Source organism: Triticum urartu, chromosome 3 (assembly GCF_003073215.2).
Source record: "Triticum urartu cultivar G1812 chromosome 3, Tu2.1, whole genome shotgun sequence".
In the NCBI taxonomy this organism is placed as follows: Eukaryota; Viridiplantae; Streptophyta; class Magnoliopsida; order Poales; family Poaceae; genus Triticum; species Triticum urartu.
In genome coordinates, this window is record NC_053024.1 from 592,805,740 (window position 1) to 592,829,088 (window position 23,349).

General features: G+C 44.0%; 1 protein-coding gene across 1 annotated transcript; it reads right to left on the reverse strand.

Annotated features, from left to right (window-relative positions):
- Window positions 1-19,615: 19,615 nt before the first annotated feature.
- On the reverse strand, window positions 19,616-22,054 carry LOC125545217 (DNA-3-methyladenine glycosylase). The gene is made up of 5 exons (XM_048709107.1): window positions 21,479-22,054; window positions 20,795-20,852; window positions 20,600-20,683; window positions 20,343-20,484; window positions 19,616-20,152 (listed from the first exon to the last, which is right to left on the reverse strand). The coding sequence occupies exons 1-5, from the start codon at window positions 21,960-21,962 to the stop codon at window positions 19,862-19,864; spliced, it is 1,059 nt and encodes a 352-aa protein (XP_048565064.1). The 5' UTR covers window positions 21,963-22,054; the 3' UTR covers window positions 19,616-19,861.
- Window positions 22,055-23,349: the final 1,295 nt, after the last annotated feature.

Genomic DNA, 23,349 nt, shown 5'->3' on the forward strand with positions numbered 1-23,349 from the left:
GCTTTTCATGAGTTGTTGAGAGAGTTTCATGACGACTTTCAAGTTCCTGATACTTGACGTGAAGATTTTTTATGTCTTCAATTAAGGATTCAGATCGAGTCATTTCAGCACCTAACAGATCATCGCTTCTGTCTAACAGTTTTTGAATATGTTCCATAGCTTTCTGTTGTTCAGTTGCAATTTTAGCAAGTGTTTTGTAGCTAGGTTTTGAACCACAATCAGAGTCATCGTCACTAGATGTTTGATAGTGAGTAGTGCGTGTGTTTACCTTGGCACCGCGTGCCATGAAGCAGTAGGTAGAAGCGGAGGAGTCCTTGTCATTTGCATCGGTGTCGGTGATGAAGTCATTGTCTTCAGTGTTGAAGATGGACTTGGCAACGTATGATGTAACCAGACTTGCGACGCCTGAGTCGGATTCCTCCTCAGACTCCACCTCCGCCTCCTTAGAAGCAGACTCCTCCTCTGAATCCATTTCCTTGCCAACAAACGCATGTGCCTTGCCAGATGAGCTCTTCTTGTGTGATGAAGACTTCGAGGAAGACTTGGAAGAAGACTTTGAGTATTTCTTCTTCTTCTTCTTGTCGTCAGAGTCATATTCTTTGCTCTTCTTCTTCTTTTTGTTCTCATTGTCCCACTGTGGACACTCAGAGATGAAGTGGCCAAGTTTCTTGCACTTGTGACATGTTTTCTTCTTGTAGTCATGAGCAGGAGCTTCATCATTCCTTGAACTTGATCGGGAAGACTTTCTGAAGCCTTTCTTCTTGGTGAATTTTTGGAACTTCTTGACAAGCATAGCAAGTTCCCTTCCAATGTCTTCAGGATCATCAGAACTGCTGTCAGATTCTTCTTCAGATGAGGAGTAACTTTTGCCTTCAAGGCACGAGTTCGCCCATAGTTTTGACCGTAGATATCTCTTTTCTCCGAAAGCTGAAACTCATGTGTGTTGAGCCTCTCAAGTATGTCAGACGGATCGAGTGTCTTGAAATCAGGACGTTCTTGAATCATCAAGGCCAGGATGTCAAACGAACTATCAAGTGATCTCAGCAGCGTCTTGACGACTTCGTGTTTGGTAATCTCAGTGGCTCCGAGGGCTTGAAGCTCATTTGTGATGTCAGTGAGTCGGTCAAATGTGTGCTGGACATTCTCATTGTCATTTCGCTTGAAACAGTTGAAGAGGTTGCGAAGGACACTGATTCTCTGATCTCTCTGGGTTGACATGCCTTCATTGACCTTGGAGAGCCAGTCCCAGACCAGCTTGGATGTCTTCAAAGCACTCACACGGCCATACTGTCCTTTGGTCAGATGACCACAGATGATATTCTTGGCAGTATAGTCCAATTGAACGAATTTCTTGACATCAGCAGCAGTGACACCTTCTCCAGCCTTGGGAACGCCGTTCTCGACGACATACCATAGGTCGACGTCAATGGCTTCAAGATGCATGCGCATCTTATTCTTCCAGTAGGGATATTCAGTTCCATCGAAGACGGGGCACGCAGCGGAGACTTTAATTATCCCTGCAGTCGACATAGCTAAAACTCCAGGTGGTTAAACCAAATCTCACAGAACAAGGGAGCACCTTGCTCTGATACCAATTGAAAGTGCGTTATATCGACTAGAGGGGGGGGGGGTGAATAGGCGATTTTTATGGAAGTCTTCAGAACATAGAAGTTTTGAAGACAAACGATAAAATTAAACCTATTACCATGCAGCGGAAGGTAGACTACACTAGGCAAACCATAGTCAAGTATTCAATGAAGTGAAAGCACAAAGACTAAATAGCAGCTAGGTAGTAAGGATCAGGTAGGAAGATATTGTGAAGCCAAACAGAACACGCAGTCACTCAGTGAAGACAAATGATAGTGCAAACATACAATGACTTCACAAGGAGTAATAGTAAGTAAAGGGAAGTGAAGATGAAACCAGTGACTCGTTGAAGACAATGATTTGTTGGACCAGTTCCAGTTGCTGTGACAACTGTACGTCTGGTTGGAGCGGCTAGGTATTTAAACCTTAGGACACACAGTCCCGGACACCCAGTCCTGAACACGCAGCTCAGGACACCCAGTCCTCACCGTATTCTCCTTGAGCTAAGGTCACATAGACCTCGCCCAATCACTCTGGTAAGTCTTCAAGGTAGACTCCCAAACCTTCACAGACTTCGTTCACCGGCAATCCACAATGTCTCTTGAATGCTCAGAATGCGACGCCTAATCGGCTGGAGGATGCACAGTCCTCAAGTGTAATAAGTCTTCAGATCACACAGACAAGAAGACTTAAGTGATGCCCAATTCTCTTTGGCTCTAGTGGTTAGGGCTTTATCCTCGCAAGGAATTCTCTCTCAAAGGCTTCGAGGTGGGTTGCTCTCAAACGACAAAAGCCGTACTTTCAATCTGAGCAGCCAACCCTTTATGGTTGTAGGGGGTGGGCTATTTATAGCCACTTGGCAACCCGACCTGATTTGTCTGAAATGACCCTGGGTCACTAAGGAACTGACACGTGTTCCAACGGTCAGATTTCAAACTCACACGGCAACTTTACTTGGGCTACAAGCAAAGCTGACTTGTCCGACTCTGGACAAGATTCACTCTCATAGTCTTCACTCGAAGACATAGGTTTTTTGGTTTAGGCATCACTTCAGTCATTCTGACTGGTTCTCCTGGACCCCACTTAACAGTACGGTGGTTCCTATGACTCAACACAAAAGAAAAAGAACTACGAAAGATCTAAGTCTTCGAGCTCCATAGGCTTCATATCGTGTCTTGTCTTGTCATAGTCTTCAATGTGAATATCTTCATATACCACCTTTGACTTCAATGTCTTCATACATTTTTAGGGGTCATCTCTGGTAGTAAAACTGAATCAATGAGGGACTTCTACCTGTGTTATACTGCAATTCTCACAAACACATTAGTCCCTCAACTAGGTTTGTCGTCAATACTCCAAAACCAACTAGGGGTGGCACTAGATGCACTTACAAACTTATCACAAGCAAATACAACTGCTAAAAGCTCTTTTTCAGTAGTAGCATAATTTCTTTGAGCATTGTCTGGAGTCTTACTAGCATAATGAATAACATTTAATTTCGTATCAACTCTTTGCCCTAGAAAAACACCTACAACATAATCACTAGCATCACACATAATTTCAAAGGGTAGGTTCCAATCAGGTGGCTGAACAACATGTGCAATGACTAATGCTTTCTTAAGTATTTCAAATGCTTCTACACAATCATCATCAAATACAAATGGTATATCTTTTTGCAATAAATTAGTGAGAGGCCGGGAAATTTTTGAGAAATCCTTAATGAACCTCATGTAAAATCCGGTGTGACCAAGGAAACTTCTTATACCTTTGATGTCCTTGGGACATGGCATCTTTTCAATAGCATCAACCTTGGCTTTACCAACTTCAATACCTCTTTCAGAAACTTTGTGCCCCAAAACGATACCTTCATTAACCATAAAGTGGCACTTTTCCCAATTCAAGACAAGATTAGTTTCTTCACATCTCTGTAAAACTCGATCAAGATTGCTCAAGCAATCATCAAAAGAGGAACCATAGACGGAAAAGTTGTCCATGAAAACCTCACAAATCTTTTCACAAAAGTCAGAGAATATAGCCATCACGGATCTTTGAAAGGTAGCAGGTGCATTACATAAACCAAAAGGCATACGTCTATAAGCAAAAGTACCAAAAGGGCATGTAAAGGTAGTCTTTGATTGATCTCTAGCCGACACAGGCATTTGAGAGAAACCAGAATAACCATCTAGAAAGCAATAGTGTGTATGTTTGCATAATCTTTCTAGCATTTGATCAATAAAAGGAAAGGGGTAATGATCTTTCTTAGTAGCTTTATTTAATTTACGGAAATCAATTACCATCCTATAACCTGTGATAATTCTTTGTGGAATCAATTCATCTTTATCATTGGGAACAACAGTAATACCTCCCTTCTTAGGGACACAATGGACAGGACTTACCCACTCACTATCAGCAACGGGATAGATTATACCTGCTTCCAGAAGCTTGAGTATTTCTTTTCTTATCACTTCTTTCATTTTAGGATTCAGACGTCGTTGAGGATCACGAACTGGTTTGGCATCTGCTTCCAAATTTATTTTATGTTGACATAGAGTGGGACTAATGCCCTTAAGATCATCAAGAGTATATCCAATAGCAGCACGATGCTTCTTCAGAGTTTTCAATAATCTTTCTTCTTCATGCTCTGAAAGGTTAGCACTAATAATAACAGGATATATCTTCTTTTCATCAAGATAAGCATATTTAAGATTATCAGGCAAAGGTTTAAGCTCAAACACGGGATCACCCTTGGGTGGAGGTGGATCCCCTAAAATTTCAACAGGCAAATTATGTTGCAGAATAGGTTCCTGTTTAAAGAATACTTCATCTATTTCCCTTCTTTCATTCATGAACATATCATTTTCATGGTCTAGCAAATAGTGTTCTAAAGGATCACTAGGAGGTACGGCAATAGAAGCAAGACCAATAATTTCATCCTTACTAGGTAATTCTTCCTCATGATGTTGTTTACTAAATTTAGAGAAATTAAACTCATGAACCATATCATCCAATCCAATAGTAACAACATTCTTTGTGCAGTCTATGGTAGCATTGACAGTATTTAAGAAGGGTCTACCAAATATAATGGGACAAAAGCTATCTTGTGGGGAACCAAGAACAAGAAAATCAGCAGGATATTTAGTTTTCCCACACAAGAGTTCAACATCTCTAACAATTCCAATTGGTGCAATAGTATCTCTATTAGCAAGTTTAATAGTAACATCAATATCTTCTAACTCAACAGGTGCAATTTCATTCTTAATTTCTTCGTATAAGTCAATAGGTATTACACTAGCACTAGCACCCATATCACATAAGCCATGATAACAATGATATCCTATTTTAACAGAAATAACAGGCATGCCTACCACAGGTCTATGTTTATCTTTAGCACAAGGTTTAGCAATTCTAGCAGTTTCACCTTCTAACTGAATAACATGCCCATCTATATTATCAGACAAGAGATCTTTAACAATAGCAATATTAGGTTCTACTTTAACTTGCTCAGGAGGTGTATAAGTTCTAATATTACTTTTACGAACAACAGTTGAAGCTTTAGCATGATCCTTTATTCTAACAGGGAAAGGTGGTTTCTCAATATAAGAAGTAGGAACAATAGGATCATTATAAGTGACAGTCTTTTCTTCAGCTTTAATAGGTTCATCTACTTTTACTTCTATGGGAGGATGATATTTAAACACTTCTCCTTAGGGTGATCAACATAAGTAGCAAAAGTTTCACAGAAAGAAGCTACTATCTCAGAGTCAAGTCCATATTTAGTGCTAAACTTACAGAAAATATCGGTATCCATAAAAGATTTAACACAATCGAACTTAGGTGTCATACCTGACTCCTTACCTTCGTCGAGGTCCCAATCTTCAGAGTTGCATTTAATTCTATCAAATAAATTCCATCTAAATTCAGTAGTCTTCATCATAAAAGAGCCAGCACAAGAAGTATCAAGCATGGTGTGATTGTTATCAGAAAACCGAGCATATAAATTTTGAATAATCATTTCTCTTGAGAGCTCATGATTGGGGCATGAATATAACATTGATTTAAGCCTCCCCCAAGCTTGAGCGATGCTTTCTCCTTCGCGAGGCCAGAAATTATATATATAATTGCGATCACGATGAACAAGATGCATAGGGTAATACTTTTGATGAAATTCCAGCTTCAATCTTTTATAGTCCCATGATCTCATATGATCACATAGCCTATACCATATCAATGCGTCTCCCTTCAAATATAAAGGGAAGACCTTCTTCTTAGCAACATCATCGGGTATACCTGCAAGCTTAAATAATCCACAAACTTCATCCACATATATTAAGTGCTCATCAGGATGCTTTGTTCCATCTCCTGTAAAAGGGTCAGCTAGCAGTTTTTCCATCATACCCGAAGGAAATTCAAAAGGAGTTTAATTTTCAATAGGTTCAGTAGGTTGAGGAGCAACTCTTTGCTCTACTGTACGGGGTGAAGATACCCCGAACAAGCCCCTCAGAGAATTACTTTTCATAGTAACAAGTGACAGTAAATTTCAGCACACTATATAAATTTTCCTTACCAAATTCCACCTACCAAAGGTGCTACACTCCCCGGCAATGGCGCCAGAAAAGAGTCTTGATGACCCACAAGTATAGGGAATCTATCGTAGTCCTTTCGATAAGAGTGTCGAACCCAACGAGGAGCAGAAGGAAATGATAAGCGGTTTTCAGCAAGGTATTCTCTGCAAGTACTGAAATAAGTGGTAACAGATAGTTTTGTGACAGGATAAATTGTAACGAGCAACAAGTAACAAAAGTAAATAAAGTGCACCAAGATGGCCCAATTCTTTTGTAGCAAAGGACAAGCCGGAACAAACTCTTATAATAGGAAAAGCGCTCCCGAGGACACATGGGAATATCGTCAAGCTAGTTTTCATCACGTTCATATGATTCGCGTTCGATACTTTGATAATTTGATATGTGGGTGGACCAGTGCTTGGGTGCTGTTCTTACTTGAACAAACATCCCACTTATGATTAACCTCTATTGCAAGCATCCGTAACTACAACAAAAGTATTAAGGTAAACCTAACCATAGCATGAAACATATGGATCCAAATCATCCCCTTACGAAGCAACGCATAAACTAGGGTTTAAGCTTCTATCACTCTAGGAACCCATCATCTACTTATTACTTCCCAATGCCTTCCTCTAGGCCCAAATAATGGTGAAGTGTTATGTAGTCGACGTTCACATAACACCACTAGAGGCTAGACAACATACATCTTATCAAAATATCAAACGAATACCAAATTCACATGACTACTCATAGCAAGACTTCTCCCTTGTCCTCAGGAACGAACGTAATTCCTCACAAAGCACATTCATGTTCATAATCAGAGGGGTAATAATATGCATATAGGATCTGAACATATGATCTTCCACCAATTAAAGCAACTAGCATCAACTACAAGGAGTAATCAACACTACTAGCAACCTACTAGCACCAATCCCGACTTTGAGACAAGAATTATACAAGAGATGAACTAGGGTTTGTTGATGAGACGGTGCTGGTGAAGATGTTGATGGAGATTGCCCTCTCCCGATGAGAGGAGCGTTGGTGATGACAATGGTGATGATTTCCCCCTCCCGGAGGGAAGTATCCCCGGCAGAACAGCTCTGCCGGAGCTCTAGATTGGATCCGCCAAGGTTCCGCCTCGTGGTGGTGGAGTCTCGTCCCGAAAGGTTCCTTCCTCATTTTTTTCTCATCGAAAGACTTCATATAGGAGAAGATGGACGTCGGAGAGCCACCAGGGGGCCCACGAGGTAGGGGGCGCGCCCTAGGGGGGGGGGGGCGCCCCCCACCCTTGTGAGCAGGGTGTGGGCCCCCTGGCCTTCATCTTTGGCGAGGATTTTTCTTTATTTATTTTAAGATGTTCCGTGGAGTTTCAGGACTTTTGGAGTTGCGCAGAATAGGTCTCTAATATTTGCTCCTTTTCCAGCCCAGAATTCGAGCTGGCGGCATTCTCCCTCCTTATGTAAACCTTGTAAAATAAGAGAGAATAGCCATAAGTATTGTGACATAAAGCGAAATAACAGTCCATAATGCAATAAATATCGATATAAAAGCATGATGCAAAATGGACGTATCACGGCTAAATTTTCCTTAGCTTGCACCATCTCCTCCCGCACGCGTGCCACTTCCGCATCATGCTGGGCTTTATCCGCCGGCTCTACCGCAACGGTTAACAGAGTCGCCAGCTTATCCATGAGGTCCATGAGAACCTGAGCCGGGGGGCGTGCTGGGTCTCCTGACCCGGCAGCAGCCGACCCGGTGGCCGCCGCTGTCGATGCGGTGGAGTTTTTCCCGGGCTGTGTCCCTGCCATAAAGACTCCGGCCCAATTCAGCGGCTCAAAGGGGTCTAGAATACTGCTGCCATCGGAACAGCCCCCGAGCATGCCGTCTTGCAGTTGGTACAACGAGTCCGTCTCACCTGTTGATGATGCAGTATCAGAGCAGATAGTCATCTCCCCGCCTTCCATCGATCCTTCGGAGTATTCACCGCCATGGACGTAGCCTACGAAAGCATGCTTCACAACAGATTGAACACGGGCTGACCCGGCGCGCTGAGCCATTTCGATGAGGTTGGTGTGGACGTCCGGCTCAGGGCCTGTCTCGCCGATCCGGCCGATGAAGACGTGAATTCCGCCGAAGGGGACCCGATACCCGTACTCGATCGAGCCGGCCTCGGGGCCCTAGCCTTCGTCGTCGATGTAGAGTTTGCCGCGATGACTATTGGTCATCCGGCCCACAGCGTATCCCTTGAGCCCTTCGAAGTTGCCCTTCAAGAACTCAAATCCACCGTGCGCTGGCCCCACGGTGGGCGCCAATTGTCGTGGAGTTGACACGGCAGATGTCCTAGAACAAGGACTTAGTCGTACGGCCATCGCACTAGGAAGCTTAAAGGGGTTGATCGGGACAAAGGACACACGAGAGAGTTTTTATACTAGTTCGGCCCCTTACGATGAAGGTAAAAGCCTACGTCTAGTTGGGATTGGTATTGCAGAGGTTTCAATCTCCAAGGGGCTAAACTCGCCGGCTTGGTTATCGACTTGGTTGTTTCTTGCCCTAAACCGCCACCGGGTCGTCCCCTTATATACACGGGTTGACACCAGGTGGCTTAAAGAGTCCCGACTGGCTCATAATCGTGTCCGGCTCGGTGACTTCTTTTACATGCCTTTCTGTACAAGTATTTGCCGTCCATATGGCGGTTTACAATAACGGGCCTTAAGCCGGCCCGAGGCCCTTGGGCTTTTTATATGTTTAGTAAACTATCATCTTGATTGCATATTGGGCTTCTTAGGTAATCCGCCATTAGGGCTGACCCGGCCCCTCCTGGGCGGGTCATACTGGTAGTAATATCCCCAACACCTTCCATGTAGTAGGAGTAGGAGGGAAGGAAAGGGAAGGGAAAAGGAGAAGGAAGGAAGGGGGCGCCCCCTCCCTAGTCCAATTCGGACCAGCCCATGGGGAGGGGTGCGGCCACCCTTTGAGGCCTTTCTTTCCTTTCCCGTATGGCCCATTAAGGCCCAATACGTATTCCCATAACTCCCCGGTACTCCCGAAAATACCCGAATCACTCGGAACCTTTACGATGTCCGAATATAGTCGTCCAATATATCGATCTTTACGTCTCGACCATTTCGAGACTCCTCGTCATGTCCCCGATCTTATCCGGGACTCCGAACTCCTTCGGTACATCAAAACACATAAACTCATAATATAACCGTCATCGAACTTTAAGCGTGCGGACCCTACGGGTTCGAGAACTATGTAGACATGACCGAGACACGTCTCCGGTCAATAACCAATAGCGGAACCTGGATGCTCATATTGGCTCCTACATATTCTACGAAGATCTTTATCGGTCAAACCGCATAACAACATACATTGTTCCCTTTGTCATCGGTATGTTACTTGCACCTACGAAGATCTTTCGATCGTCGGTATCTCAATACCTAGTTCAATCTCGTTACCAGCAAGTCTCTTTACTCGTTTCGTAATACATCATCCTGCAACTAACTCATTAGTTGCAATGCTTGCAAGGCTTATAGTGATGTGCATTACCGAGTGGGCCCAGATATACCTCTCCGACAATCGGAGTGACAAATCCTAATCTCGAAATACACCAATCCAACAAGTACCTTCGGAGACACCTGTAGAGCACCTTTATAATCACCCAGTTACGTTGTGACATTTGGTAGCACACAAAGTGTACCTCCGGTGAACGGGAGTTGCATAATCTCATAGTCATAGGAACATGTATAAGTCATGAAGAAATCAATAGCAACAAACTAAACGATCAAGTGCTATGCTAACGGAATGGGTCAAGTCAATCACATCATTCTCTAATGATGTGATCCCGTTAATCAAATGACAACTCATGTCTATGGCTAGGAAACTTAACCATCTTTGATTCAACGAGCTAGTCAAGTAGAGGCATACTAGTGACATACTGTTTGTCTATGTATTCACACATGTATTATGTTTCCGGTTAATACAATTCTAGGATGAATAATAAAAATTTATCATGATATAAGGAAATAAATAATAACTTTATTATTGCCTCTAGGGCATATTTCCTTCAGTCTCCCACTTGCACTAGAGTCAATAATCTAGTTCACATCACCATGTGATTTAACATCAATAGTTCACATCACCATGTGATTAACACCCATAGTTCACATCGTCATGTGACCAACACCCAAAGGGTTTACTAGAGTCAATAATCTAGTTCACATCGCTATGTGATTAATACCCAAAGAGTACTAAGGTGTGATCATGTTTTGCTTGTGAGGGAAGTTTAGTCAACGGGTCTGCTACATTCAGATCCGCATGTATTTTGCAAATATCTATGTCAACAATGCTCTGCACGGAGCTCCTCTAGCTAATTGCTCCCACTTTCAATATGTATCCAGATTGAGACTTTGAGTCATCTGGATCAGTGTCAAAACTTGCATTGACGTAACCCTTTACGACGAACCTTTTGTCACCTCCATAATCGAGAAACATATCCTTATTCCACTAAGGATAATTTTTACCAATGTCTAGTGATCTACTCCTAGATCACTATTGTACTCCCTTGCCAAACTCAGGGCAGGGTATACAATAGGTCTGCTACACAGCATGGCATACTTTATACAACCTATGGCTGAGGCATAGGGAATGACTTTCATTCTATCTTCTGTCGTGGTCGGGTTTTGAGTCTTACTCAACTTCACACCTTGTAACACAGGCAAGAACTCCTTCTTTGACTATTCCATTTTGAACTACTTCAAAATCTTGTCAAGGTATGTACTCATTGAAAAACTTATCAAACGTCTTGATCTATCTCTATAGATCTTGATGCTCAATATGTAAGTAGCTTCACCGAGGTCTTTCTTTGAAAAACTCCTTTCTAACATTCCTTTATGCTTTGCAGAATAATTCTACATTATCTCTGATCAACAATATGTCATTCACATATACTTATCAGAAATGCTGTAGTGCTCCCACTCACTTTCTTGTAAATACAGGCTTCACCGCAAGTCTGTATAAAACTATATGCTTTGATCAACTTATCAAAGCATATATTCCAACTCCGAGATGCTTGCACCAGTCCATAGATGGATCGCTGGAGCTTGCATATTTTGTTAGTACCTTTAGGATTGACAAAACCTTCTGGTTGCATCATATACAACTCTTCTTTAATAAATCCATTAAGGAATGCAATTTTGTTTATCCATTTGCCAGATTTCATAAAATGCGGCAATTGCTAACATGATTCGGACAGACTTAAGCATAGATACAAGTGAGAAACTCTCATGGTAGTCAACACCTTGAACTTGTCGAAAACCTTTTTGCGACAATTCTAGCTTTGTAGATAGTAACACTACTATCAGCGTCCGTCTTCCTCTTGAAGATCCATTTAATCTCAATGGCTCACCGATCAATGGGCAAGTCAATCAAAGTCCATACTTTGTTCTCATACATGGATATCATCTCAGATTTCATGGCCTCAAGCCATTTTGCGGAATCTGGGCTCATCATCGCTTCCTCATAGTTCGTAGGCTCGTCATGGTTAAGTAACATGACCTCCAGAACAGGATTACCGTACCACTCTGGTGCAGATCTCACTCTGGTTTACCTACGAGGTTCGGTAGCAACTTGATCTGAAGTTACATGATCATCATCATTAGCTTCCTCACTAATTGGTGTAGTAGTCACAGGAACATATTTCTGTGATGAAGTACTTTCCAATAAGGGAGCAGGTACAGTTACCTCATCAAGTTCTACTTTCCTCCTACTCACTCCTTTCGAGAGAAACTCCTTCTCTAGAAAGGATCCATTCTCAGCAACGAATATCTTGCCTTCGGATCTGTGATAGGAGGTGTACCCAACATTTTATTTTTGGGTATCCTATGAAGACGCACTACTCCGATTTGGGTTTGAGCTTATCAGGTTGAAATTTTTTCACATAAGCATTGCAACCTCAAACTTTAAGAAACGACAGCTTAGGTTTCTTGCCAAACCATAGTTCATACGGTGTCGTCTCAACATATTTATATGGTGCCCTATTTAACGTGAATGCAGCTGTCTCTAATGCATAACTCCAAAATGATAGTGGTAGATCAGTAAGAGACATCATAGATCGCACTATATCTAATAAAGTATGGCTATGACGTTCGGACACACCATTACACTGTGGTGTTCCAGGTGGCATGAGTAGTGAAACTATTTCACATTGTTTTAACTGAAGGCCAAACTCGTTAACTCAAATATTTTACTTCTGCGATTATATCGTAGAAACTTTTATTTTCTTGTTACGATGATTCTCCACTTTACTCTGAAATACTTTGAACTTTTCAAATGTTTCAAACTTGTGTTTCATCAAGTAGATATACCCATATCTGCTCAAATCATCTGTGAAGGTCAGAAAATAATGATATCCGCCGCGAGCCTCAACACTCATCGGACCGCATACATCAATATGTATATTTCCAATAAGTCAATTGCTCGCTCCATTGTTCTGGAGAACGGAGTTTTAGTCATCTTGCCCATGAGGCATGGTTCGCAAGCATCAAGTGATTCATAATCAAGTGATTCCAAAATCCCATCAACATGGAGTTTCTTCATGCGCTTTACACCAATATGACCTAAACGGCTGTGCCACAAATAAGTTGCACTATCATTATTAACTTTGCATCTTTTGATTTCAATATTATGAATATGTGTATCACTATGATCGAGATCCAACAAACCATTTTCATTGGGTGTATGACCATAGAAGGTTTTATTTATGTAAACAGAACAACAATTATTCTCTAGTTTACATGAATAACCGCATTCCAATAAACATGAACCAATCATATTCATGCTCAACGCAAACACTAAATAACATTTATTTTAGGTTCAACACTAATCCCGAAAGTATAGGGAGTGTACGATAATGATCATATCAATCTTGGAACCATTTCCAATACACATCGTCACTTCATCCTTAACTAGTCTCTGTTCATTCTGCAACTCCCGTTTCGAGTTACTATTCTTAGCAAGTGAACTAGTATCAAACACTAAGGGGTTGCTATAAACATTAGTAAAGTACACATCAATAACATGTATATCAAATATACCTATGTTCACTTTGCCATCCTTCTTATCCGCCAATTACTTGGGGTAGTTCCGCTTCCAATGACCAGTCCCTTTGCAGTAGAAGCACTCAGTTTCAGGCTTAGGCCCAGACTTGGGTTTTTTCACCTGAGCAGCAACTTGCTTGCTGTTCTTATTGAAGTTCCCCTTTCTTCCCTTTGTCCCTTTACTTGAAACTAGTGGTTTTGTTTACCATCAATGCTTTTCTTGATTTCTACCTTCGTCGATTTCAGCATCATGAAGAGCTTGGGAATCGTTTCCGTTATCCCTTGCATATTATAGTTCATCACGAAGTTCTACTAACTTGGTGATGGTGACTAGAGAATTCTGTCAATCACTATTTTATCTGGAAGATTAACTCCCACTTGATTCAAGCGATTGTAGTACCCAGACAATCTGAGCACATGCTCACTGCTTGAGCTATTCTCCTCCATCTTTTGGCTATAGAACTTTGTTGGAGACTTCACATCTCTCAACTTGGGTATTTACTTGAAATATTAACTTCAACTCCTGGAACATCTCATATGGTCCATGACGTTCAAAACGTCTTTGAATTCCCGATTCTAAGCCGTTTAAGCATGGTGCACCAAACTATCAAGTACTCATCATATTGAGCTAGCCAAACGTTCATAACATCCGCATCTGCTCCTGCAATAGGTTTGTCACCTAGCGGTGCATCAAGGACATAATTCTTCTGTGCAGCAATGAGGATAAACCTCAGATCATGGATCCAATCCGCATCATTGCTACAAACATCTTTCAACTTAGTTTTCTCTAGGAACATATCAAAAATAAAACAGGGGAGCTAAACGCGAGCTATTGATCTACAACATAGATATGCTAATACTACCAGGACTAAGTTCATGATAAATTTAAGTTTAGTTAATCATATTACTTAAGAACTCCCACTTAGAAAGACATCCCTCTAATCTTCTAAGTGATCACGTGATCCAAATCAACTAAACCATAACCGATCATCACGTGAAATGGAGTAGTTTTCAATGGTGAACATCATTATGTTGATCATATCTACTATATGATTCACGCTCGACCTTTCGATCTCCGATGTTCCGAGGCCGTATCTGCATATGCTAGGCTCGTCAAGTTTAACCCGAGTATTTCTGCGTGTGCAAAACTGGTTTGCACCCGTTGTAGATGGACGTAGAGCTTATCACATCCGATCATCACGGGGTGTCTGGGCACGACGAACTTTGGCAACGGTGCATACTCAGGGAGAACACTTTTATCTTGAAATTTAGTGAGAAATCATCTTATAATGCTACCGTCATAACTAAGCAAAGTAAGATGTATAAAAGATAAAAATCACATGCAATCAAAATATGTGACATGATATGACCATCATCATCTTGTGCCTTTGATCTCTATCTCCAAAGCATCGTCATGATCTCCATCGTCACCGGCATGACACCATGATCTCCATCATCTTGATCTATATCAATGTGTCATCACATGGTCGTCTCGCCAACTATTGCTCTTGCAACTATTGCTATCGCATAGCGATAAAGTAAAGCAATTATTTGGCACTTGCATCTTATGCAATAAAGAGACAACCATAAGGCTTCTGCCAATTGCCGATAACTTCAACAGAACATGATCATCTCATACAACAACTTATATCTCATCACGTCTTGACCATATCACATCACAACATGCCCTGCAAAAACAAGTTAGACGTCCTCTACTTTGTTGTTGCAAGTTTTACGTGGCTGCTATGGGCTGAGCAAGAATCGTTCTTACCTACGCATCAAAACCACAACGATAGTTTGAAAAGTTAGTGATGTTTTAACCTTCTCAAGGACCGGGTGTAGCCATACTTGGTTCAACTAAAGTTGGAGAAACTGACACCCGCCAGCCACCTGTGTGCAAAGCACGTCGGTAGAACCAGTCTCGCGTAAGCGTACGCGTAATGTCGGTCCAGACCACTTCATCCAATAATACCGCCGAACCAAAGTATGACATGCTGTTAAGCAGTATGACTTGTATTGCCCACAACTCACTTGTGTTCTACTCGTGCATATAACATCAACGCATAAAACCTGGCTCAGATGCCACTGTTGGGGAACATAGAATTTCAAAAAATTTCCTACGCACACGCAAGATCATGGTGATGCATAGCAACGAGAGGGGAGAGTGTTGTCTACGTACCCTCGTAGACTGAAATCGGAAGCGTTAGCACAACGCGGTTGATGTAGTCGTACGCCTTCACGATCCGACCGATCAAGTACCGAACACACGTCACCTCCGAGTTCTGCACACGTTCAACTCGATGACGTCCCTCGAACTCCGATCCAGCCGAGTGTTGAGGGAGAGTTTCATCAGCACGACGGCGTGGTGACGATGATGATGTTCTACCGATGCAGGGCTTCGCCTAAGCACCGCTACGATACGATCAAGGTGGATTATGGTGGAGGGGGGCACCGCACACGGCTAAGAGATCAAGAGATCAATTGTTGTGTCTTTGGGGTGCCCCTGCCCCCGTATATAAAGGAGTGGAGGAGGGGGAGGGCCGGCCCTCTCTATGGCGCGCCCTAGGGGAGTCCTACTCCCACCGGGATTAGGATTCCCCTTTTCCTAGTAGAACTAGGAGCCCTTCCATGTAGTAGGAGTAGGAGGGAAGGAAAGGGAAGGGAAAAGGAGAAGGAAGGAAGGGAGCGCCCCCCTCCCTAGTCCAATTCGGACCAGCCCATGGGGAGGGGTGCGGCCACCCTTTGAGGCCTTTCTTTCCTTTCCCGTATGGCCCATTAAGGCCCAATACGAATTCCCGTAACTCCCCGGTACTCCCAAAAATATACCCGAATCACTCGGAACCTTTCCGATGTCTGAATATAGTCGTCCAATATATCGATCTTTACGTATCGACCATTTCGAGACTCCTCGTCATGTCCCCGGTCTCATCCGAGACTCCGAACTCCTTCGGTACATCAAAACACATAAACTCATAATATAACCGTCATCGAACTTTAAGCGTGCGGACCCTACGGGTTCGAGAACTATGTAGACATGACCGAGACACGTCTCCGGTCAATAACCAATAGCGGAACCTGGATGCTCATATTGGCTCCTACATATTCTACGAAGATCTTTATCGGTCAAACCGCATAACAACATACGTTGTTCCCTTTGTCATCGGTATGTTACTTGCACCTACGAAGATCTTTCGATCGTCGGTATCTCAATACCTAGTTCAATATCGTTACCGGCAAGTCTCTTTACTCGTTCCGTAATACATCATCCCGCAACTAACTCATTAGTTGCAATGCTTGCAAGGCTTATAGTGATGTGCATTACCGAATGGGCCCAGAGATACCTCTCCGACAATCGGAGTGACAAATCCTAATCTCGAAATACGCCAACCCAACAAGTACCTTCGGAGACACCTGTAGAGCACCTTTATAATCACCCAGTTACGTTGTGACATTTGGTACCACACAAAGTGTTCCTCCAGTAAACGGGAGTTGCATAATCTCATAGTCATAGGAACATGTATAAGTCATGAAGAAAGCAATAGCAACAAACTAAACGATCAAGTGCTATGCTAACGGAATGGGTCAAGTCAATCACATCATTCTCTAATGATGTGATTCTGTTAATCAAATGACAACTCATGTCTATGGCTAGGAAACTTAACCATCTTTGATTCAACGAGCTAGTCAAGTAGAGGCATACTAGTGACATACTGTTTGTCTATGTATTCACACATGTATTATGTTTCCGGTTAATACAATTCTAGCATGAATAATAAACATTTATCATGATATAAGGAAATACATAATTACTTTATTATTGCCTCTAGGGCGTATTTCCTTCACGAGTACCCGGTCCCGCCGGACATGCGGGTGCCCGGGGCTTGGAGGATCAGCGCCGGCGGCGTGCCGGTGCCACCACCACCCACCGGGGCGGGGCGGCGTGCGGAGATCGCACGTATCCACACGTCCCTGCCACGGGGGGCGAGGGAGGGGCCACGGTACGTCCCCGACAGCCCGCTCTGGGAGCCCTACTTCCGCCGCCGTCACGCCGAGCAGCTCGAGGCCACCAACGGCGTCGTACCCTCCGGCAGGCTCGACTCCGAGGGCCGGCGCCGGTGGTGGGGCGTGCCCGACCGCACGTTGGAGGCCGTCCTCGAGTACATCGAGGGCGGCAACACGCCGCGCCTCGAGTACCCCGCTCCCCCGTCCTTCTCACGCTGTCGTGGAAGCTCCTGGACGCCGAGGCGCATGGAGCGGCCCGGGGCGTCCTCCTCCTCGTCCGGCCGCTCGTCGGGCTCTCCCTGCCTCCGCCCCGTCAAGCCGGAGCCCCAGGACACGTCTGTCAGCGTGCGCACCTGCAGCTCCGGCGTCCGCATCGGCGACTCCGCCCCCCCACCGGCCGCTTTGTCCTCGTCGAGCCCAAGCCGGAGCCCGGCCTCCCCGCGGAGTACGAGGAGATAGCCCGGCGCGGTTTCTCCGACGAGGACGCCTTGCGGTGGGCGCGGGACGACTACCTCCGCGACGAGATGGTCCGGCAGCGCCGGACCCTGGAGCAGATTGCCGCCCGCAAGTGTGGGCGCGAGGACGAGCACGACATCGTGGTCCTCGACAGCGACGACGATGACGACGCCCTCGGACTGTCCAACCCGCCGCGCCAACCGGGGGAGGGATGCAGCAGGGACGGCTGCGGCAGAGACGACGACGACGACGGCGGCGGCGGCGACTACACGCGGTTCTACCGCCTCCTCGGCATGTAGAACTGCAAAGGCGGGCGGCGAGGTAGACGGCGAGGAGCGGCGATGGAGACGGCGGGGGCAGCCCGTGCTAGTTTTTTTCTTTTTTTGTAAAATACGTTTAAATTTGAACGAACTCGCCGATGTTTGCGTTAAATTTGAGCCGTGTTTGCGCCTTATTTGACTTTTTCAAAAAAACGTGGGCGCCGCGACTGGGGGGCATCACGCCCCAGTGCGCGGTTTAGCGCCGGTTCGCCCCCAGGGGGCGATTTTTAGCCCCTCCTGGGGGGCCAACGGCTGGAGATGCTCTAATGTGTGAGTAGTTTACCATTGGACTACAGGTTTGTAGCAGGAGTGTTGTAGCATTTTCTCTCCCATGCTTCAGTAGAAAGATCACACAAGCTGCATAACATGATTGTGATCTGAATGATGTAATTTTGGCAGTTGTCTTTTGTTGTGTGATGAATTATTACTTTATGATCAGATTATATATCATGCTTTATTTATAATCGATGTATATTCCTCTCCAATTTGGTCTAATCATAAGTTCGTTTAGAAGAAAATTTAGTGGGAGTGGTGTGCATTATATGTGGTAAATCTTTATACGTGGAGTATTTTGGTCATAGCAAGAGAAAACATATCTTGTAATTGTATTTGCGTCGGTAAGGATAAAAGGAAAGTTGACGTTATCCCAACGAGGAGCTAGGGTGTGGGGAATATTATTACCAATATTATGTCAACTTACTTAACGCAATGCTTCATTTGTTACTTAATACTCCCCATTACCAATGAGTTGAAGCTCCATGATGCCACAACTACCCCCTCCGCAACCTACTATGAATGGTAGCCATTCCATACAACCCCTCCAACCAAACACAACACAAAACCATTCAGTTTATAATGTTCTCTCTGAACCAAATGCTAGGACGGAACCATTCCATTCCACGGTCAAATAGTTCCATTACATTCCATTTGGTTCTTAAACTAAACATGCCTAAGATCTCAAACAAGCTTTCACAAAAGCATTATCTTTGTTATCACCAAAGGACAAGGAGAGATAAACGTTTGTCATTGCACTATGTGCTTATCTTGTTATTTGTAAATATGACACTAATACGCTATCAATGCTCATGGTTGGTAAGAATCCCTTTATTTGTATATATGAGACTTGTAATGCACCATCATCTCTTGCGATTCAGATGGACCATTTTAGACATTTGCTGAAGTCAAGAAATGATCAAGCGATGGTGAGGGGAGATGAAGGACTTTTGAAGCGGCGATAATGCACCAAAGCACATGCGAATGAATGGAATGAAAATGAAGGGGGAGGGAGGGGTGGGAAGGAATATATCCCTTGTATTCTTGCAAGGAGATGGTGGCTAGAAAGATACGATGACCGTCGAGAAGGAAAAAAGTGGGAGAGAGAGTTGGTAATTTTTTCGTTATCTGAATGGAATCGCATACCCTCATGTCGACACATTTATTAGAATTTTTTTATCAATGTGTTTATATACATTTTTTGTTATTAGATGGCAGCACGGGCATTCAACTAGTTACATATAAAATCATGGACAATTTGTTCGACGCTGGATTTGTGGGCTCCTTAATCATACATGGCCTTACTCAGGCCCAAACAAAAAGGAGATAATCTTAACTTGTTCAAAAAAAAACTTAACCATAGCAACTTACATACCAGTCACACTACCACAAGTAGGGAAAAAACATAACTTAGTAGTCTACCACACATAATTTACAACCCATACATTACTAATCAAAAAACAAATAAATAAAGGATACGCAGCTCTTGCGTATTTTAGGGGAAAAAGGTTATTGTGAAGCAAACGCTGTAATGTCAAAGTTCGAGACTGGAGTGCTTGGGCGTCTACGTGGCGACATTTGTGATACCCCAAGACCGCTCAGCAAGGCGGACACACTCAGAGAACCGAAAGCAGCCGACGAGGTGATCGATGACCATGCCAGAGGCTTGCATGAATGAGTAGACTATGACAGGACCAACGAGCCGGAACCCCCGCCGGATTAGGTCCTTGCTCATCCCTTCTGACTTGGGTGTTCGGAGCGGGATGTACTTGTGGTGCTTGTATTTACCTACCATAGGCCGGTGGTTCATGTGCCCCCAGATGTACCCGCTGAAAGACCCAAACTCCTTCGCCACCTGCACATGCATACAATGGTCATAAGTTTTTATCCAATGCTTCACGGCTAAATTTGTTCAGTTCATATTGACACATCCATGGCATCTGCATGTCATTCTTCCCTCATTTCATTGCAAACTTTTCCTGTCCTTGTAATATCTTTGTTAGAAGAATTTCGCCAGAAATAACCAGAAATCTTAGTGCACTCGCCTTTCTTATGCACTTAGCGTTCTCGACGATGCACCGCACCCTGCACTCCGCTAGCTTGAGCTCCTTATTGGCGCTGATCACGGCGATGTCATCCTCGTTCATCTTCGCCACCACATTGGGGTCGAAGCCCACAAATGCTTCCCTGAAATCATCAAATTTGCCACAGTTTTGTTAACCCATTCATGATTCACAGGGAAAGTGACAAGTGCTGCATATGTACTGAGAAACCCAAATGTTCGGAAAGACGCTGCACCTACATGTACATGTCCCTCCTCTTGAGTATCTCTGTCCAGTTGTGGTCTATGAGCATCCCTGACAGGGTGAGCAGCTCGAACAGGCGGCTGCAAATTACAACAGAATATATTTGTAAACGGAATGATTCTTTTTTTTTCGATTTTTCAAGATGAACTTTTGCACGCGACAAGCAAAAAAAAAATGTGGCAGAGTCGTACTCGTCGCTGTACACTGGAACACCCCAGGATTCGTCGTGGAACTGGATATATGCCTCATCTGCAAGGTGGATTTCAGGCAAGTGATCAGTTTGCTGATCTAAATTTTGTCCTTCGTTTAGTTAAAAGAATAAAATATACATTGTCCTTTTTGTTTTTAGCTGGTTGATTTTAGTTTGCTCAGCAGACTAGAGGGGACTGGAGAGGAGTCCCTTTCTGGTGAGCTTATCAACTGAACTTTGTTTTCAAGGCAACAGCAAGCCAGGGCTCAGGACATATCTTTAGCTTGGTCAAATCAAGAGTTTCATCAGTAAGTGATGTGGGCTTCGCCATCCCTTGAAGGAAAAGGCTGGCCCCATTTGCTATCCAAACTTCTTTTCTTCTTGATTTGATCTTTCTGTCAACCTTATTGTACTAGTAAGTTTTTTTGACAGGGTTATTGTACATATAAGTTGGTGCAAAGCTAATTAACTAATTGTACTTTTCGCCATTGACTTTTCATTCTCTGCTCCCCCTTACAAGAAACCGTTGTTCTTGCACGTAAAAAATATATTCTTTTGACTATGGTTTCTTGGAGTCTTCCATAGTCGAAAAAAAAATATATGCATGAAAACAAATATTAGCAGTATACTTTCTTGGCAGGGATAAATATTACTGGCAAGTAATTAAGCATTTCTCAATCCTCACCACTGTTCTTGGTGATCCAGCTGCATCTGTGCAGGCCCCCGGGCTCACTGCAATCAAAATCCTCCTCATCATCATCATCACGGCCGCTCACCTTGTCGTCGTCGTCGTCGCAGTCGTCTCCCCTCCTCTTCTCTAGGGACACGAGCACGTCGCCCCACGGGCTGAAAGTGCCACCGTAGATGAGCGGCACCTTGGGCTCCCAGCTGCTGGAGTTGGAGCTGCTCAGCGACGAGTCGCTCGAGTTCTGCGACAGCGACAGCGACGACAGGGAGAGGCCGGAGCCGCTCCGCCGGACGCCGCCACCCAGCCCCGGCGGGCACACAAGCATCCTCTGCAGGTACTTGCTCGCGTGGCTCATCGCCTGCAGCTGCAGCTTCCTGTCTATGCTGCCGTTCTTCCTGGCCGAGCCGTGGCGGCTGCGGCTCGGGCTCTTCTCGAAAGCATGCGTCTGCCTGCTGCTGTGGTGCGCCGTGGTGCTCAGCATTGTGAGAGTTGTAGTCAGGAATAATGGCGGCTAGATGGAAGCTAATGTTCTTTGTCTGGAGGCAAGATGGGTTTTGAAATGTGAGTGTGGGGGGTGGGGGGTCTATTATAAGGCGAATATCCGGCAGCCAAGTCGTGGAAGTGTTTGAGGTGCCGTGTCCTTAGATAGTTTGGTGGGATATGAGCTTCAATGGTAGCTGCATGAAAGCTTCATCTGAATCTTATTCAAATGTAATGGCTCCTGGCTTTGGCATTTTATTGAGTCGAAAGTGTTAGTGGTTTGAGATTGGGGATGCATGATATGTTTCCCGAGCCAACTAACCACTTACAAGTAAAATAGCTAATTTCACTTTACACCTTTTTTTTAAATAAGTCAAAAGGCTTGCCATTTTCATTGATTAAGGCGAAGGTTTAGACATAAGATGCAATGCGGCAAAAGAAAAGGGCCTACTCTCGCAACATTATAACACCCAAATACTTGGCTCCCACCAAATACCAAAGACAGGCCTCCTTTTTTATTTTTGCGATGACAATGAAGATCAAGGCTACAGTGTTGCGAAAAAATTCATATTTTGCTCTTTCCAGATTTCCCATGAGACAAGCATTATCAAAGAGGCGATGACCTTCTGGTTATAACCTCCACCATTCACCGCCTTGAGCTACCAAGCTTTAACAGTCTTCATGCCGCTAAGCCATTGGTAAGGAGTCGTGGATGCCTAACCAAGTGCAAATCTCGTTCCAAATCCTGGTGGTGAACCTACATCGGAATAGGATGTGAGGAACAGAGTCTTGCACTTACTTGCAGAGAGGGCAAAGGCCGTAGTTTGGCCATCCCTGCCGGTGCAACCGATCAGCCGTTCATACACAATTTTGGAGGATTAACGAAGCAAAGAATTTGCATTTCAGCGAAGCCCACATCTTCCAAATCGTAGCAGTCATAGGACTAAAGGTGAGCCCAACAAATTGCGTCATGTCCTCTAAGGACGTCGAATTCGGCACCGGAGGCAAATTTCCAAGTTATTTTTCTAGAATACGCATAAGTATGTGTATGGTATATTAAAGAAAGAGAGGGGGTCATGGCTGCATGCATCTTCATGATGTAAAGGCCGGGGACATGCCTCCATTTTCAAAAAAAGAAAAAGAAAGAAAGGGGGTAAAGAGCCCCATCCACATTACGTTCTTATAATATATCACATGCAAGAACTTCATTTTTTTCGAAAAAGGGGTTTACCCCAGCCTCTGCATCAGAAAGATGCATACGGCTCAAATTATTAAAAATAAAGTCCAGTAACAAAGTCACCAAGTATCGAGGTTCGAAGATAAACAAAAAGCTCGAAAGAGCTAAAACTCAAAGCCACAACCGGCTGGCAAACACAATAGGAGCACTA

Coding starts and splice junctions, on each gene's coding strand:
- LOC125545217 (XM_048709107.1), bottom strand. CDS start 21,962: ATGCTGAGCACCACGGCGCACCACAGCAGCAGGCAGACGCATGCTTTC. Junction 20,684..20,794: donor GTTCCAGTGTACAGCGACGA/GTACGACTCTGC, acceptor TGTAATTTGCAG/CCGCCTGTTCGAGCTGCTCA. Junction 20,485..20,599: donor AAGAGGAGGGACATGTACAT/GTAGGTGCAGCG, acceptor TGATGATTTCAG/GGAAGCATTTGTGGGCTTCG.